Source organism: Tachysurus vachellii, chromosome 16 (assembly GCF_030014155.1).
Source record: "Tachysurus vachellii isolate PV-2020 chromosome 16, HZAU_Pvac_v1, whole genome shotgun sequence".
NCBI lineage: Eukaryota > Metazoa > Chordata > Actinopteri > Siluriformes > Bagridae > Tachysurus > Tachysurus vachellii.
This window is the reverse complement of record NC_083475.1, coordinates 7,303,729-7,323,182: the sequence shown is the minus strand read 5'-3', so window position 1 is coordinate 7,323,182 and position 19,454 is coordinate 7,303,729. Positions and strand designations below refer to the sequence as shown.

The 19,454-nt window shown below is 40.2% G+C and overlaps 1 protein-coding gene across 1 annotated transcript; it reads right to left on the bottom strand.

Annotated features, from left to right (window-relative positions):
- Positions 1 to 1,601: 1,601 nt before the first annotated feature.
- ccnd2b (cyclin D2, b) lies at positions 1,602 to 17,249 on the bottom strand. Its single transcript, XM_060889876.1, has 5 exons — positions 16,738 to 17,249; positions 15,499 to 15,714; positions 8,632 to 8,791; positions 6,318 to 6,466; positions 1,602 to 4,411 (listed from the first exon to the last, which is right to left on the bottom strand). Exons 1-5 carry the CDS (start codon positions 16,930 to 16,932, stop codon positions 4,250 to 4,252), a joined length of 882 nt encoding a protein of 293 aa, XP_060745859.1. The 5' UTR covers positions 16,933 to 17,249; the 3' UTR covers positions 1,602 to 4,249.
- Between the last annotated feature and the right edge of the window lie 2,205 nt (positions 17,250 to 19,454).

Genomic DNA, 19,454 nt, shown 5'->3' with positions numbered 1-19,454 from the left:
CACCACTACTGCAGGACATAAACACTGTGTGTGTGATAGAGTGAGTGAGGGAATGTGTGAGTGTGTGTGTGTGTGTGATAGAGTGAGTAAGTGAGTGTGTGTGTGTGTGTGTCCTGAACACACCACTACTGCAGGACATAAACACTGTGTGTGTGATAGAGTGAGTGTGTGTGTGTGTGCCCTGTAAATTCCAGTTCCCACCTCACAGCCGGTGTTTCTGTGACTGACTCAACTAAAACGGTGACCCTGACCAGACCTTGGCCAGTTACTAAAGATGACCATATTTGTTATTTAGTTGTATATTTACCTAGTGAGTTAATACACTATATGACCAAAAGTACTGTATGTGCACCCTGACCATCATTCTCATATGTGCTTCTTCTCCAAACTGTTACTGTAGCATTAAATTTCCCCTCACTGGAACTGAGCCTGTAACTAGTCCCTATATGACGATGCCCCTGTACACAAAGCCCCTGAGCTCCATGAAGACATGGTGTGTTAATTTTGGAGTGGAAGAACCCAAGTGTCCTGCACAGAGCCCTGACTCTGACTCAACCCCACTGAACCCCACACACCTTTTTTTTTTATACCATAGACTGTATGTAAAAGTGTTAATAAGTTTGGCCTGCACTTAGTTTGTAATTATGTATTGGTTAGTAGACATTTGAAATTTAATTGTGTGATTTGCAGAAATGTATAAACATGTAACAAAGCAAATTTTGTTAAAAATGAATATTATATTGTTCATAAGCAGAAATGCAACCGTGTTAATCCGTGCATGACATATAGGTATGATTTTATTAAACACTACAGACTAAACATGATGCCATGATTTGTAATGTACCAACATTACTCAGTTGACTGTCAAGTCAATTCTTCATTCAGGTTCATCCAATTAATCTAATTTATATAATAATAGAGAAATCCACGAGTTTTCATTTGTTTACATTTATGTAAAGATGGAAGAGATAAAGACTTAATTGAAGTGGCTACTTTTCCACACCTTCCTAACTGTGATATCTTCACTCGCCGCTAGATGGCAGGATTACAATGAAAGAGAATGACTTTTTTCACCCTAGGGAGTGTGTATGCATGCAGGAAGAAATGTTTTACAGAAATAGCACCAAAGCATTTGTTTCTGATGACTTTAGTATGTGTGTATGTATTTATGTAAGTAATACATGTTAACGTAGGTGTGTGCTGCAGATGATTTCATTGGTTCAACTTTACATTTTAATCTACCGTAAAAAAACTTTGCTAAAATGGCCCACAAACTTTTTATTAGATATCAAAACTGGTGATGAGCTGGTGTATGACAAATGCCCTGTTTTTAATACCTTGGAAATGTTTAACCAAGTTGATTTTATTTAAAAATGACTTGCAACATTATCAACTAATTCAGCGCTCCAAAAAGCTTTCGCTGCTGCTGACTAAATAAAATAAGAAGAAATTAGCAAGCAGTTAAAGAGCTTGTGTTATGGATGAAATCTGGAAATTAGATCCGGATCTTAGACGGGATGGTGTGGCAGTAAAAAGGTTCTACACCGAACCCTACCTTTAATCTCAGACCTACAGACAAACACACACTTCAACAACATGCATTGTGTCCCGATGAACTTTATTGAACAGAGAAAAGACCCCTGAACATTTTTAATAAAATTTTTCCTAGATCTTTCCTAAAGCTTTGGTTTTGATTTCAATTGAAAATTATAGTATATAACATCAACACAACGCTGTAATCAATTTTAGCAAACAATACATATAAAAGGTCAAAATGTATATACCATGTATAAAAGATATAGTTATTATTTATTGCTCAGGTCACACTGATTTAGCTTCACTAGATATAGAATTGAATGTGGCCAAATAGAGTATGATAGAGAAAGTTGGAGTAAGAGAAGATCTGGAAAGGCATAAACAATTAAGTTTATAACGAAGCTATAAAAAAAACAAAAAATGGAAAATGTCCTTTTGGAGAAAGTTTAAAAAAAAAAAACTAACAAACAAAACTAAAAAAAGTAAATAAAAATAAGACCTCAGGAATACATGCATGTATAATATGTTGCTCCTGTCACAGATGAAACACCAGATCAGGACTGGAATGTGAACAGGCCTCATTGTTGAAAGTCATACATCAGTGACTTTACAAGGCCTGATCTGAGAGCCAAACGTAAAACAAATGACAAGAAAAACGACAGCAGCCAATGCTGCAATACATCTGGCACCAGGAGCTCCCTGATCAACTTACAATGAAGAAGTGAAGCAGCAAGCATTCGTGTTTTTCTTATTGCTGCCAAGAGGCCAAAAATCAAATTCATAGCAGAAACACAACAGCAGCAGGCGTACAGAAAGGCCCATGATGGGATGCTGAGCGTCGGCACCTGAAACCCAAGTGCGAACATGCTTCCTGCTTCACCTTCCACTCCAAAGGTCCTTAAAAATCAAGCCAAGCTAACATACAAAAATAATCATGTAGTAGCAGCACACAAAGTGGAACGTACGCAGACAATTCCGTCGGTGTAAGACAAAAAAAAAAAAAAAAAAGCTCTTTTTTTTTTTCTTTTAGCAGCATTTCGAAAGATGTTCGGAGAGAATCAAATGAAAGGAAAACAATATTAAAGAAAGATAGAAAAAAAAACTGGAGAGAGAAGTGGATATGGTCTCACAAGAATACAGTATTCCTTATATAATGTAAATATTCTGGAATGTAAATTAATGTATAATGTATTTGTACACAGATTTGTCATAAATGTAAATTTTCTTTTTTAAATAAATGTTTGCATAGAAATTGAACTGCAATAAGTTGATGCATTGTATTGAGGTGAATCAGCAAGAGTGAAATTCAAGTAAATGCTTTACAAAAACAAAACAAACAAAAAAAAAAACCCCAAAAAAACAAAAAAAAAAAAATACAAACGTTTACAATAATGAGCTGTTAAGACAGCACCAACGCTAAAAACCACTACAAAAACTACGAGATCAATTTAATAATATGCTATCTAAACCTGCACGGTGCAAATCTTTGGAGGAAAAAACATTGGAGGGTTTAAGATTTTAGCAACTTTCCGATTGCTACCTTTGGGTTACGCTAACCAGTAAACCCTGCAAGTATACCTAACACGATGGGAAACCAGCCCCAAAACAAACAATAACTTAAGAATAATAAAAAAAGAACTAATTAGGAAAAAAAATAGGCTCTATTCATTTCCTTGTAAATGGTAATAATTCTGGAATAATGAAAAAAGTGCAGTCGGATTTTGCTTTTTTTGCTTTGAGAATTATAAGCTAATTCATCCATCACACTGAGATTCAGGAAGGGGGAGCGATACATCCTGATACCTCCTGTGATACAAACTGCCCCAACTCCCTCCCCGCCTCAGCAAGAAATAATCAATAACTGATCCCTTGTGTGAAGTCGTTGGACTTGCGCCAACATTTTAAACACATTCACTTCTACAGGTTAGACATTGCCACAGTCCTGATGTCCACGTCATCAAATAGCCTCTTAGTCTCGACACCACTACTGCGATTCCACCATCTCACCTTCACTGACTTGCTTTTCCTTTCTCGTTGTCACTCACGTCCTCTTTTCTCTCTACCTTATTTACTTACAGGAATCCCACAGAAACTTGATCTAAACCTAAACCTTCTTCTGAATCTGCAGTGTTGTTCTTTCACCAGCGCTAAAAACTTATAAACGTCCAACCGAAAATCAAATGGGAGTTTACTAGGATTCTTCCTTCCTGCATCCACTACACAAATGCTCAGTCCTGCCTTCACAGACACACCGCTGTTCTGTGGGGCAACTTTGGTCTTTAGCTGGTAATAGATTTGGCTGAAAAAATTGTTGTGGGGGTTCAACACTCACAGCAGTGCAGCTTTCCTGTTCACTCGAAACGTGGCTAGCGTGCACAATACGCGTCTCCCTCAGATAAATACAGATAGTCATAAAATAGAATATTTTTAACACAATAATAAAAAAAAAAAATAATAATAGTAATAATAATAGCAATTTTAGTTTTTCAAGTATACTTGTACATAAGCATAAATTCTCCTTTATTATTCTTATTATTAATTTCCAAAATATTGTTCTGTATTTTACGTACTTCTCACACTACATTAAACTCTGATGTATATAAGAATATATTATAGATTTTTAAAATTATTAGCTATAATAAAGTCGATACGTAAAATTCCTTTTTTCCCCCCCAGATCGAGGAATTCTGCTGGTTACGATCATGTAAAGACATCATAGATTGATGTCGCGCACGTCTGTCGGGGTGCAAGACTGGCTCTGAGGCTCCGCCTCTTTGTTGTTGGCCCTGCCCTCCTGATGCTTGTGCTGCTGGCTTTCTCTGAGGCTGCTAGCCAACAGTTGCTCGATCTTCTCCTGGCATGAATTCAGACAATCCTGAAAGGGAGAAAGAGGAGAGTGTTGCATTATACCAGGTATATACAAATAATACATCCTCTCAAAACTCTCACTCAGCATAGCTTTCTCTTGAGCTGCATCCCAAATGATGTCCTACTCACTATGCACTTATTCTACACTCCATGCACTCTATTGGATGGATTTTAATAGCACTTATGCACATAATGAGACACCACTAGTTTTAGCAGAACATTGTGAAGCTTTTAAATGGTCAAAAGTAATGAACCACACTGCGTGAACCGATTTAAAAGAGACGTGTGAGGTGTTTTGTCGTCCATCTTGTACATTTTTTCCCATCCAGCGTCAGAGCTTGGTAGCCCCGCCTCCGGTTCCACTACGTAAGGAAAGACATGCGTATTGAGAGCATGAAGTGGCCTATATTTCCCACTTGTCTTTTCAGGAATAAGTGCATCATCCGGCTTCAGGAAGTGCACGTTTTCTTCTTGTTGGAGTTTTCAGAGTGAACACACCACTCACACTGTTTATACAAAATAATGGTGTAGAACAGTGCACAAGTGTGTGATTTCTGGTGCTCCTTTTGGTCCATTCTTGCCCTCTTTCTCTCAGGAGCATTTCTGTACTACTGACTACGTCTACCTGGGCCTGAGCTGCGCTGCGCTTTAAAACAGGGTCATGGCCACATTCTTCAATGTCTGATGTCAGGCTTCAGCAGGTTTTTTGATTCCAAGCTGAAACCTTGTGGCTCTGAAAGCTAAAGGTACAATAATGTACAGTTTCTTTATAAGGTAACACAACATGGGAAAAATTGAGGCATGGAAGGGTGTGTGTGTGTGTGTGTTTCGGTTGAGGAGCGGTGAGCCATAAGCCTTAGCCATGAGAAGTGGAGGCCTATGTCTGGCCACAAGAATGTAAGTCGGCGCACACATTCCTCCATCACTACTCACACACACACACACACACACACCCCGATGCAGACACACACCAAGAAGCAAGCAATTTACCTCCAAGCCCACACACACACACACACACACACACACACACACCACTATACAGCTGCCAACTAGAGCTGCCGCCAAACCCTACAGGCTCTCATCATGAAATGTAAATAGCTTCAATATGCAACTAGTGGAAACACCAACAGTCACCAAACATTGCACAAACATCAGAGCTGTATTTCAGAGGAGTTTTCTGGAATGGCAGAACTTATATCACAGCAAACTCTTGAGTTTGTGCTTCTTTGGTTCAGAGCCTGAAATCAAGTGAAGGAACCAGAAGAAAGTCAGCGCATGAACTGATTTATTCAGCTTTAGAATTGTTCATAAGCAGCTAAAGATTGTGGTGTACCTTCTAAAACTAAAATTCTGTGTAAGGTTATGCAACCAAAGGAAAAACATCTCACACCGACCATTAAAAAAGAAGAGACAAATGAAAGCTAAGCCCAGGACATGTGACTATGTCAAGAATATTTCTCTGTTATAAACAAAGACATGATTTCTGCAAGCCTAATGAAGACATGAATTAAGATGAAAATAGGAAACTTCATTTATATATTTTTTTAATTTCCAGCAAAAGGCTGTGAGAGAGAGGCAGAGAGAGAGAGAGAGAGAGAGAGAGAGAGGCAGAGAGAGAGAGAGGCAGAGAGAGAGAGAGGCAGAGAGAGAGAGGCAGAGAGAGAGAGAGAGAGAGAGAGAGGGGCAGAGAGAGAGAGAGAGAGAGAGAGAGAGAGAGGGGCAGAGAGAGAGAGAGAGAGAGAGAGAGAGAGAGAGAGAGAGAGAGAGAGAGAGAGAGAGGCAGAGGCAGAGAGAGAGAGGCAGAGGCAGAGAGAGAGAGAGAGAGAGAGAGAGAGAGAGAGAGAGAGAGAGAGAGAGAGAGAGGCAGAGAGAGAGAGAGAGAGAGAGAGAGAGAGCGACAGAGACACACTTACTACTTCAGTATGGGTGATTTTGGCCAGCAGTTCAGTCACGCTCTCCCCACAAACACTGCTCTCCGTGCAGTTGATCTGAAGTCCGCACACCGCCGCGCTGATGCTCCCCGTGGCGATCATGGAGGGAGGGTACATCGTAAAGCTGTGATCTGAAAAGAGATTCATCAGAGGGCATGAAACAGAGCACGCAAGGCAAGCAATCCTTCCACCTGTGACTTGACAAAGCTCCCTTCAGGCAAACAACGAGGCTAATAACCTCCAGTCTGAGAGATGCGAGAGGGCAGGGGAGGGAGACGGACTTGATCGCTTTCCAGAATTTCTCACATCTGCTCCGAATTCAGCTGAGAACCCCAACCTGACTTGCACATCTCCACAGCTTTGCCTTTTCTCAAAGATGCAGCTGTAATTAGAAAAACAGAGTAGAGCCTTCGCCTGTCCACCTCCGCCCTCACACATATTTGAAGGGTTTTCTTTCTGTCATCTGTTCAGCTTTAAGCAGACAGACACTGGGAAAACTGAACACAAACGCTAGCTACATCACTACCCTTTACCTTTATACATCGAATTTAAGTTACAAATCGGCGTTACTTTTCTCAGAGGCCGTGGAGGATGTGATGGACAGGCTTAGATAAACACCCAGAATAAGTCAGCTGTGCCGTGGGCTGCGTCTCATGCCATGAGAACTTCATATCCAAACACGAAAAGAAAACCCCAAACATTTACATTTACTCCCAAAAGCAGTGAAGCGGCTCTTTGCTGTGGCCGTCTCTCGCTCGGTTTATAGGCTTTATGAATAGACGCGGGCCTGCAGGAACACACCCAAAGCAGGAAACTATTCCCACTGACACAAAAATAAGATAAGGCCTCCAGAAAAAGGCTTACTTCCCTACTCGTCTAAGACGGGCTGTATAAAGGAGAGCGACCCTCAGTTTTCTGCTGCCATATTAGGGAAAAAATATTTAAGTGTTCAGAGTTACTGCATGGATGCAGCACAAGCCAAGCTGTGCAATCTTTTTGCTTTTCTTTTGCAACTGGATTTCCAACCCTGACAGCATAATCTACATTATGAACTAAAAGCCTACAGGTCTATTACCATCATGACACCAGATGCATGATACAATGCTTCATTCACGACTAGGAGATGTCACATTGTGACATTGTGGAAGCTGCTGTTCACATAAAGTGTGAGATAAGAAACAAACAATGCTCTGTTTCACGTCGACAAAAAAATCTGCTGCAGCCGGTTTTTCCACCACCCCCTAAACTTCTGGCTTGTTAACTGAACACACCAAACAATACTACTACTAATAATAAGGGACCTGCTGAATGTTTAGGTCATGGATCAAATTATTAATGAAGACTATATTCTCAGTCAAACGGAACTAGTCAGCTGGTTTAAAGTGACCAGGAACAACAGCAGCACAACAGTGTGGATAATACAGTGTTAGGGGTGAAATGAAACATTAGGACCTGATGACTAATGCCATGATGTTCATTGCAGAAATCAGCAATCAGTAAGTGAAGCGTCTAATGCAGTTGCACTGCTTGACCACCAGAGGTCCCATTCCCATAGTGTTAAAACATACAGTACAGATAATCTCTGGTCACACGGAGAGCCTCCAGCATTAAGCATCAGAACTGACAAATGGATGAATGGAGCTAAATACATATTCTGGGTACTGTTTCAAATATGTTGAATCAAACAGCAAAGCACATATCATGAACTGAATCATGACTGGTGTGCATCATTGCAACCCCAGTAATTGCTAATTCTCATGTAAACTATATTCTCACTCACTCATTTCCTACCGCTTAGCCGAACTACCCGGGTCACAGGGAGCCGACAGAGTGGCTTGGGTATAATCAATAACCTCAATGAACCAAGCTTTGTCCCTGTATAATCTGAAAATGGATTATGCTTTAACTAAACTATGCATCCAGGGTTGGCAAAATAAAAAAAATTACATGTGATTTGTCAGAATATGATATGTGGGGAATGATTGAGCCCCAGGAAACAATTTTCAGAATTTAATGACTGATTTATGGCACATTTTAAACCAGAACCAGAAACTGCTCCACTTCTGCACTCTTGTTGTGTCAAACAACAATTATACCCCCGGTTGTGAGCCCTGGTTTGTGTTAGTTGGTGTAACAGTATGGGCATAAACAGCTGGTACATATGACCTAATTTCTGGCTGCACAAGTTGACTGCTTACCAAAACACCCCTGGTAAATTAGGGAAATCTCCAATATACCCAACTGAAGTGTTATTTTCAGTATGTATAAAATGTCTGTGTATTTCTACTTGTAGTACCTGTGGCACAAAGGGCAATGAAAGTCTGTGCGTGTTTTCGAATCAGCTTCACTCTGTCCTTAGGTAAGGGGAGCTTGAGCAGGATATGCTCTATGAAGTCGTGAGGTGTGACAGCCGCCAGGTTCCACTTCAATTTTCCCAGAACGATCAGTTCCCAGTTCTGTAAAAGAGAGATGACAGAAATACAAAGTTTTAAAATAAATAAAATACAAAGTTTTATATCGTCTATACATTTTTAGCCATATATATTATATATATATATATATATAGATAGATAGATAGATAGATAGATAGATAGATAGAAAACCTAAGGGACCTTTAGGGACTTAGCCAGGACCCCCTGGCTGAAGGCACTTGTAGACGAGCTCAGATACGTCCTGTTTGCTTTCATTAACTCAAAATGTCTCTAGAACTTGATTACAGTTCACCTCCATCAAATTTTATTAACTATACATCTTTTATATCATTTAAACGCACACACCTGAGAGTACAATTTACAATGCAGGTTAAACCAAAAACCAAGCATTGAAGCCCAAGGACCTCGGGAGCCAGAATATGGTGAGAAATAAGTCTGGGCAAAGGCATAAACCTATTTCTAAAGATTTGAATGAACAACTTGAATGAAGTTCCAACATTGTGGGATAGTTGACGTTTGTAACAACCAGGACTCTTAAACTTTGTCAGTACCCTGCTCGAACAGAGCTTCAGAAATCCTGCACAGATATATGAGAACCTGCCAGAACCACCAACTCAGACATAGTCCATCAATCAAGGCTTTATGGTAGAGTGGCTACATACGGAAGACCCTCCTAAGTGAAAGGTAGAGGGCATGCACTTAAATGTCTCCGAGAACATTAGGAAAAAGATTCAGTGAAGCATAAAATGGTAGCATTGTACTACACCAAGGGATACTTCACAGCATCAAGGTCAGAATGGACAAATGGATGAATGGAGCTAAATACAGAGAGGTCCATGAAGATATCCTGGAAAGGCTGGGGCAGAGGTTTAACTTTCAGCAGCAACCCAAAACATACGGCCCATGCTGCTGGAGTGGTTCTGGACAAGCCTCTGTCTGTCCTTGAGTGGCCAAGACAAATCTCAGACCAAAACTACACAGAACATCTCAGGAGAGAACTGAAGACACCGGGAGGAACAATGGTTGAAATGACCTAAATTTAGGTTTCCAAAGCTTAAAGAATCTTAAGCAGGACTCAACACTCAAAAAGAAATACTAAGAAGTAAATAAAATGAAGTAAAATTGCTATAAAAAAAAAAATTTGTAAATATAATCTATACTTCTATAATGTGTGCACAAGCAGAGGAGATTTGAATAATTAATGAACCTCCTGTATTATAAAGATTGAAAATCCACTGTTTTCTGATTCTGACTGATTCACTGATTGTACCACTGTTCTGCTTAAATAGCACAAACTGAGTAAAGTCATAATCTCAGATAAGCCAATCAGTTTGTATTATTATTTAATATTGTGCAATACAATTTTGTATGCACGGTACTGTATTATAAATAAAGCCTGGCAGATCTCGAGTGACCCTACGTGAGGTCAGGTGAGGACAGCGAGGTTGAAAGTTTCCATTCCGTAACCAATCAAACATCTGAAACTTCAACACAGGCAAATGACGAAGTCAGGACAACAAGCGGTCCAAACCACCTTATTCTAATAATGGCTGAACTAAAACCTTGCTCCCCTTCCTCTTGTAACAAACACACTTCCTTCCTACATGCAGACTTCTGAGAAATTCTCCACAGCTGATATACATGACAGAAACACCCCAAGCGTGGCAAAGCAGCAGCTTCCGCTTTTTCTTTTTGTTAAGTAGTCAACGGAGGAAGTGCCACTGACCACAGAGGAAGGCACTCGATGGCCGGTTAGTCATCTCAAACATATGTGCATCAGTATAAACACTGAGAAGAATGGGTTTATTTTTGAAACTGCTTCTGGATATTTTCTGGCCTCACTACTGTAATGAGCTTGGGCATGCTATTCTTGGATTGCTTACACTCTTCAAATTTATGATTCGCAAAGTTAGATCTGATTAACAAGGGCATTCACATCACTATAGCAATCGACTAAACAGTGCATGTTGTGTAATGGTGCTTTGAACAGCAATTACGAGATGAACTACATTGAACTTGCCCATGTACATTAAGCCCCGCTTCTAGACTCTATACTGGCTGGAGTGGTTTATCAATGTTCGTTAAATTTCTTAGTACACTAAACCAAATATGACAATAAGGTGCAAAGAAGCAGAGCTGCTGAGTAACTAGGGGTGTAATGATGCATCATAACACAATTCTTAAAGTGATGTGGAAATGTGCAACTTGCATCATGGAAATTACATCTAAAGAACTTCCACTGTTTGAACACCAGAGGTCCCAATCTACACAACCCACAGGGTTACATCATACAGCCGACACGCTGGACACATGTTCACACTCTTTCGTGGAGAGTCTGCACCTTTACTAGGAATTATCTGAACTTGTGAAACTCCATACCAAAACGACTGACTAGCATTATAGCTTGTGTATGCAGTGAGGCAACCATGTTATAACGGTTAAAACAAGGCTCTCAAGCACCTTACAAGATGACACCACTACCACAGGGCTGCAATCTACAGCACCAGAGATCGAGGGCGACCATTTTAACCGACTTTGGAGCTCTATTTCTTACATTTATTTGAACAGAAATCTAAATAAAAGCATTTCTTTATTTTTAAGACACAGCAAACCTGTAGCATGTTTTGTTTACAATATTAAACCTCTGCTCGTTAAAATTTTTATTGAATTAGTTTAATACAGAAATAAACGCGCATGGTTTTGTATTGCTCATGACTCAGAATTGCTTCTGACAATAAAGTGTAGCTTAAACAGTGTAGCTTAAACCACTATAAACTTCTTATCGAGTCGTTGATGCTCAAATGGTTCAGAACGTTTATGAAGGAATCAGATATCCAATGTATCCCTCTGCCTCCACAATCGGCACCTTCATTTCGGCAATCAGTCTGTGCTTCAAAAAAAAACAAAAAAACAAAAACAAACTTAAGACACAAGGTAAAGTCATGCCGATGCTTATCCAAGATGGAGGGGATGAAGTTATGTATGATTGCTTCCTATGAAGATAATTATGCTTCCTATGCATAATTAGCCATGTTGCTCCTGGAGTGTTATGCAGAGTCAAGCTGCATAAAGCTTTCAACTGTTTGACTGGATGGCTTTTTACCAAAACAATTCAACAAGATTTTCCCCTCATTACAAAAAAGGACAGTGACCACACTTGTGAACATCCTTATTAATCATTATGAGCTGGATTTTGTGTATTAGCATGCTAACAACAGCTGAACCACCATTGGATCTGGTTGACGCAGCTGTGTGTGCATGAGTTGGGGAAGAGGAGAGTCAAACTAAAATAAATAAATAAATAAAATCAAATATTGGTTCAACCAGTGCTATTCCGACTATTAGAAACCGTCTCTTGCTAAATAAATATACATAATGCATATTTAAGAGACCACAGGGAAAGTGTCAATCCTGCATGTGGCTAGAAATGTATTTGTATACACAATCCTCCAGAGAATGGCAAGACATTTGATCTCGACACTGGGGTTAATAAAGAGTAAGTGAGGATATGTGAACTAGAAGTGTTTGATATTCAGGTGATGTGAATTTCTGATGGTGTGGTGTGTTTCCAGTGACACAAGAACAGTAGTGTCACAACCTGGATGTGTAATGGTCTTCACTGGGATTTCTACCCACAGGAAGATTTCCACAATACGTCTAAGACTTGTATATGCAAGTGATCTGTAACTGGGATACAAAGGCTATTTAAAAGTATTTGGTAGAACCAAGATTGTGAGACCCGACAGAGACAGTTGATTAACAGTGATTAAAAGTCTTGCTAAAGATTTTTCACTGGATTGAGTTCTGGGTTTGACTGGATCGGTCTAAGGGAGTTTTCACACCAAGCTTAAACCTGGTGCCTTTTATTTATTTGGTTCGGTTTGTTTAGACATGTATACAAACACAGAAATCATGCCCGGATCTGCAGTTTGTTTGTAGTGGGAAATCAACTTGACCTAACGGACAATCAAACCAACCTGTATAGCAATGCATGATGGGAACTGTGTTACATAGGGTAAGCTAATGGTGTGCAACATGAATAGTGGGTGAATGTGAGTAAACAAATCATGCCTCTTCGGTTTAAAATGGTGTGTAACCACTGTTCCCTAAACCAGGTGAACTAAAAAAAACATCCTGATGAAACCATGATTCTATCAAAACTGAACATTTATAACAACTACAGTTTAAAGGAAAGTCTCTATAAAGTCAACGAGCTGCTGACTATCCAGCTTGAGCCGTGCACATAAACAGGTGAAATCTGACCAATGAGAGGACAGTTTACTCACATGTGATTTACATACACACGTTTTGGAGATCAACCTTCAGCACACTGTCTCAAGTCCCTTACAGCATGTTTTGCCCAGGTTCTTTCCATTTTCCCCACCTCTCTAATCTGTTACATGCTAACAAACAACATGAGGCTACTTATTAACACCGCACGTGAACTTACACACATTTTCCCGGACTCGTCGGATTTCACACACTCCTTTATAAGCACATCAGTTCACGGCATTTGTGCATTCTGATACATGTATTCAAACTGCAGTAAAGCCCAAAAATACGGTCTTTTAAAGTGTAAAGAGTAATTAAACAGAGGAGGAATTGAAACAATACAGAAAAGACCTTTTCGATTTGGCAGAAGGATGGGACTGACTGAGTCAGCCTCTCACATTTCCACTGCTCCACTTCACCCACGCACCGTGCAGACACTGCGCTGCCTTATGCATCTCGACATCTCTGCAAAAGACACTCAGCGGCTTTTCTGTTTCCATTGACACAGCTGCTGCTTGCTGCTTTCCTGTCATCAGCCCAGTATAAAAGGTTATAACCACTAAATACAAAAAAATAAGGTGAACTAACCCTTGGACCGATTCTACCACGCCATCAGATTCAATTCACTCGAAAGACATGATAAAATTACTTGCGTTGTCATTTCCTGTGGATACTTTAAAACGATTAAGCATCAAGAGCAAGTGCTTTAATTACCGTAGGTTGAGGTGTTAATCACAGTGCCATCCTTGTCCATGCATTTCAACATGAAACATGCTTTATGATTATGTTAAAAAAAAAAAAAACAGGTCTATTGTTATAGGACATGCAGCCTCTCATTTTCCCATTACATCTCTGCGTTTGTGGTCTGCGCTCATTTACGGACACAATACATTGGTTTCCCTTTTATATGTGCAGTTCCAACAAAATCATTTTTTCGGTTCACTTTCTCACTGCAGTCTCTGTACAACTGAAAGAGCTTGTGGTGAATCTGAAGACCACACATTGCCTACACAGTAGTATTCATGTCCTCCATGATTTCACAGAGAGGTTTTTTTGTGATAGTTGCGGCTTAAAATGCTTTTCGAGATTTTTTTTTTGTTATTTGTGGAAAACTACTTGAATTGGTGAAATTGCAAGCAGAGGGCTCTTCTTTTAGACACATCTGTAATGACTTCCTATGAGAGCTGTAGCAAACACGTAAATAGATGCGTGATTTGGATGAATGTGGGTGGCGATGCCATCACACGACGTGTCCAGACCCAAATCCGTTATATAGAGAAAACCTGCAATAAAAATAGGTATGTAATAATGAACAGTGACGTGTCCGGGATCGGAACATTCAGGAACTGGGTGCCATTACTTTTGCTATCTGTCTACAACTTTGCACATGTTCATAGAGGATGATGTTAAATGAGAGCAAAAAAGTAAATATTAATGAGGTCAGGAAGGCAACACACAGACACACACACACAAAACTAACAGGCAAGCCTAGTTTTGTCAGGCTGCATTCCTCTGCCTGGACGTTCAATAAGTTGTTCACATCACCATAGCAATGGCAGCAAAACAGTGCATGGTATTCGAATAATATCTTTTAATAGGTAGAGCGAGGACCTGTGAAACGAGCACATAAAATGGTATCTCAAGCACGGTGTTGTGAGAGGCTTTTATGGGCAAGTGTACTTCTGGATATGCATGTGAACTAACTGAGGTTTACACTGGAGGCCTTTTTTATACCCAGCTGCATTATGGGAACAGCATGTCTTGATTAATCTCACTACACCAGCACAACAGTGTAGTCAGGAACGTGTTTATCCAAATTTTAAACTTGTTTGTGACTTTTCACAAACGAGGTCCAGACCTTAACTAGCTCAATTTTTAAAATGTCTTGAGCAGGACCTGCATTAGGGCTGTGTGAGGTGAGGCTGTGTCAGCAATGTCACAAAAGCTGCTAGTGGTCTGCTGTAAAAAAATATATATATATATAATAAAATAAATAAAACAGGAAAAAAAAAAAAAACAAGCACAGATAAGCGGGAAACTCCGACACAATCAACCCAACTAACGGATGAACACACGGTCAACTGCATTTCATTGGCTCTGTACATGTACCTTGCACAATGACAATAAAGTTGAATCTAATCTAATCTAATTTGGAGACGGTCCTCAGAAAGCAGCCATTTGTTATGTATGCTGCAGTGCAGCCATTTTGCATAGATTATTTTAATCAAGCATTGTAGAGAAAACATTATTTTGATTAAAAGATAACGCAAGTCCCAACTCTACCATACAGTGGAAAAGGGGCTAGAAACAAAAACACTTTAGATTAAGAACATGATCAAGTCAATCGCTCCAGGAAACTCAGCAATATTCAGAGAAATTTAAAAACATTAGCGCAGGATTTACATAGATATCGGTCAAGACATAAGTGTCAAGCCTATACATACAACACCAGGTCTTACCAGCAGCTCTTGTGACGTGATGGAGTTGTCCGTGTGAAGACAGAGTTTTTTGGCGGAGATGGGCCGGGACGATATCAGTTTGGACGCCAGGAAAACGCAGACGGCACCAAGAAGCTGCAAACAGGACTTTTTGGTTGGCATGGCAGAAAGAAATCGGTCCAGGTAATTGACAGCCAGAGGGAAAACTTCTTCCTCACACTCCTCTTCTTCACAAACCTGTGGAAACAAGGAACATAGTGTCTGTCAAAACTAACCGAAACACTCATTCATTTCCACTAATTATGTGTCGGGCTTCTACAAAATCCTCCACAATGAAAAACATAAACAGCTCTCTGCTAATCTGCCAAGTGGTCATGTTGAATGTTGTTCTTGAAGGAGGAAAACAACTTCTCACTGAAGACAATTCATTTATTTATGACTCAGCATAGGAAGTTATGCTGGAGTCGTACAAGACCGCAAAGCTGCAAACACCCACACAGCTGCTTTGGTGCTTTGTCAAGTTGAAAAGGATTTTAAAGAAAGGAAATTGCAGCCTGACGTTACACTAGCCTTTTCCTCTGCCGCTGGAGGTGTATGTTTTATAAATGCAGAAAAAACTCAACATTTTTAAAAGCTTACTCAACACACTAAGCATAACTTTAGGAGATTTCATCACTTCTGTATGATGTTGGAAGCTTCAGCCTAAAATATTAAAAAGAGATTCAATGGCAGAAATTTACTATACATTTAATATTTCTCTGTTCATCTTCTCAAGATTAGTTCTTTAACAGTTATGTGTTTACTACCATTGAAACTATTATTTTTCCTCTCTCCCCTATTCCTGTCAATCTTCACAAAGCCCCGCCCTCAGGATCTTAATTGGCCTGTAGATTGTGTATAAAACGAGTGACAGGGGGTGACAGTGAGCTTGTGTTACTGTAACACTACAAATAAGGATTAAAAAGAATAAAAAAATAAACAAAAAACAGTTAAACCCTTAACTATCAGAAAGGTCTCTCATGCAATGTACCATGGCACTATTTAATGAGTTAAAAATTATTTATAGAAAGAGATGGTAAACACACACACATACACACACAGATAGAGTGAGAGAGACAGACAGACAGAGTGAGAGAGAGACAGACAGACAGACAGAGTGAGAGAGAGACAGACAGACAGAGAGAGTGAGAGAGAGACAGACAGACAGACAGAGAGAGAGAGACAGACAGAGAGACAGACAGAAAGCATCCAACCACCAACCTCCAACATCCAAGTGGCGACTATCCTCCTCATGTAAGGCTGTACTTCTTTCTGCACGCACTGGAAATAAGAAGCTTGTGGGAGAAACGCGTCCTCGACCGTCAGGAGGTTCTGCAGCACTCTGTCGTCGCTGTAAACGCTGGGGTCCAGCAGAGCCTTGACGACGCGTTCCTTTTCGTGGCACAACAACTCCATGTTTAGTTTACTTTAGTATCAAAGTGACTGCGGCAGGGGGACGAAGAGAAAGAAGAAGAGAGAGAGAAACAGACACTTTAAAACCAAGCATCAGGGTCTCTACATCATCCCCACCTTCTCCCTCTCTGGGCCTTTCCCTTCGTCTCCAACACTGTGCCGCGCGCGCATTAAGAGCGGACCAGCAGCGCACAGACACGCACACGCACACGCTCCCCACCACAGTGGGCCATCATTTGCATGTAGAACCTCTTAACCAACTTCACGACCACCCAGTAGGCGAGGCAGTTCTGCCCCTCCTTCCTTCCTTCCTTCTCTTCTCTGCTCTGCTCAACTTCTCCAAAATACAAAAAAAAAACTTGTTGCGCATGCGCGTCGGTGATCCTAGGCGCTTCCGGTCCACATGAGTTTCCTAGAAATATAGGCACTATAACAGGCAGTCTTTCGTACTTATTGTTGTTATTATTAACAACGCCTATTAACACCATTAAATCTTATAGAGACGTATTTTACAAAGTAGCTTCCCCATGTATTATAGATATTGAATTTGCATTTTGGGGAAAAAAAGGAAGATAAACTTTTGTCTCATTGATTGATTGATTCTACTACAACTATTATTGTTGTTATCCCCTCCCAAAAAAAAATTTTGTTTAGTGACAAAATCCTTTACTTAATACCGAAAGCAAAAAAAAGCAATAAGGTTTAACGTGTTTGTGCTAAAACAGATGAGAGAGCTTAGCCGAAACAGCACATGGCTCTCCATCTTCTGTGCCGTTTAGCTGTTTTCCAACAAAGAACTGAACTGAAGAAGACTTAAATTTTTTTTATTCAATCCTAGACTTTCGTTTACCTTAGTATCCGTCATCACGGATGTATGCTACGTTGGGACCGTGAGGGTTTCTCTCATGTTTATTTGTGCTTATCTGATCATACAACTAAGTGCAGAAGTTTTCATATACATAAGACAAATATAGTCAAGGCCATTACCAGGATGAACATTTTGTTTTCTCAAAAAGACGCAGACGAAGCATGGAATCATGTCTATGCATAAGTAATTATCCACATACAATCCATAATAATATAAACCTATTACCAACAGAACTAAACCTAAGCAAACTGCAACCAGTCATTTACTCATTTACTCATTCTTGGGGGCATCAGAAAATCTTGGTATCCACACTGTCACGCAAAAATAACCCAAAGAACGCAGATCGCTTACAGGTGAGATGACAGTTTCACCCAGGTCACAAAGCAAAGGGAGTAAAGTGGATCACTGTTGCCTGGCGATAGCACCTGAGAGAATTTTTACAACGTCCCTCCCTCCTGCCTTCAGCATTAGGATTCCTTCTGTACCGTCTAAAGACCTTACATTATATTTGTCAAAGAAAGCACACTGCTTTATGAAATGAAATGACAGATTATGGTATATGGTTTGATTCAGTCTATCAAGGAAATTTCAATTTCACAATTACATAAATTAACACAGACTCAGAACTCCACAAGTTTTCTGAGTAGTATGCAATTTTTCTAAATTAACGAAGATTTTCTAAAGATTTGGCCTGAGACATGTCATGTGATTTCTCACAACACACACGCTGACCAAGCATGCGTAAAATGTGTGTGGAACATGTGTACAGCTCTCAATTTCTTTCAATTTAGCTGCCATAATCTAAAAAACTGGGGGCACTATGGCTTAGTGGTTAGCATCTTCGCCTCATACCTCCAGGGATGGGGGTTCGATTCCCGCCTCCACCTTGTGTGTGTGGAGTTTGCATGTTCTCCCCGTGCCTCGGGGGTTTCCTCCGGGTACTCCGGTTTCCTCCCCCGGTCCAAAGACATGCATGGTAGGTTGATTGGCATCTCTGGAAAATTGTCCGTAGTGTGTGATTGTGTGAGTGAATGAGAGTGTGTGTGTGCCCTATGATGGGTTGGCACTCCGTCCAGGGTGTATCCTGCCTTGATGCCCGATGACGCCTGAGATAGGCACAGGCTCCCCGTGACCCGAGGTAGTTTGGATAAGCGGTAGAAAATGAATGAATGAATCTAAAAAACTCAAAAACTCAAACTCAGCTGATAATTCAAAGTACTCATTTTTACTCCTTTCACAAGAAAACTGATGACTCACTAATGTGAACACACACATACAGAAATTTGCTTAACTCACTGTAAACATTTCCGACTAGCTAAAGGTCATGGTAAGGGGCAAATTTAGCAATGTTGAATTTCCTCTTGACTTTCACATGAGAGCCAGTGAAATTGTTTAAAGGCAAGCACTTTATTGGTTATTTTTATACAAGCACCATAGGTTGTACCTGGTAAGCTTTCTCATGATCTTTTTTCAGCATATTCTACATGTGTACATCCAGGTGAGGTTGAGCAGCATGGTTTGTAATACATGCTGGAATTGTGACACTCAGTCAATCACTAGATGCCAATGTCTTTGGACTGGTGGAGGAAACTGAAGTACCTAGAGGAAACCCCTGAAGCACAGGGAGAACATAGAAACTCCACACCTACAGAGGAGG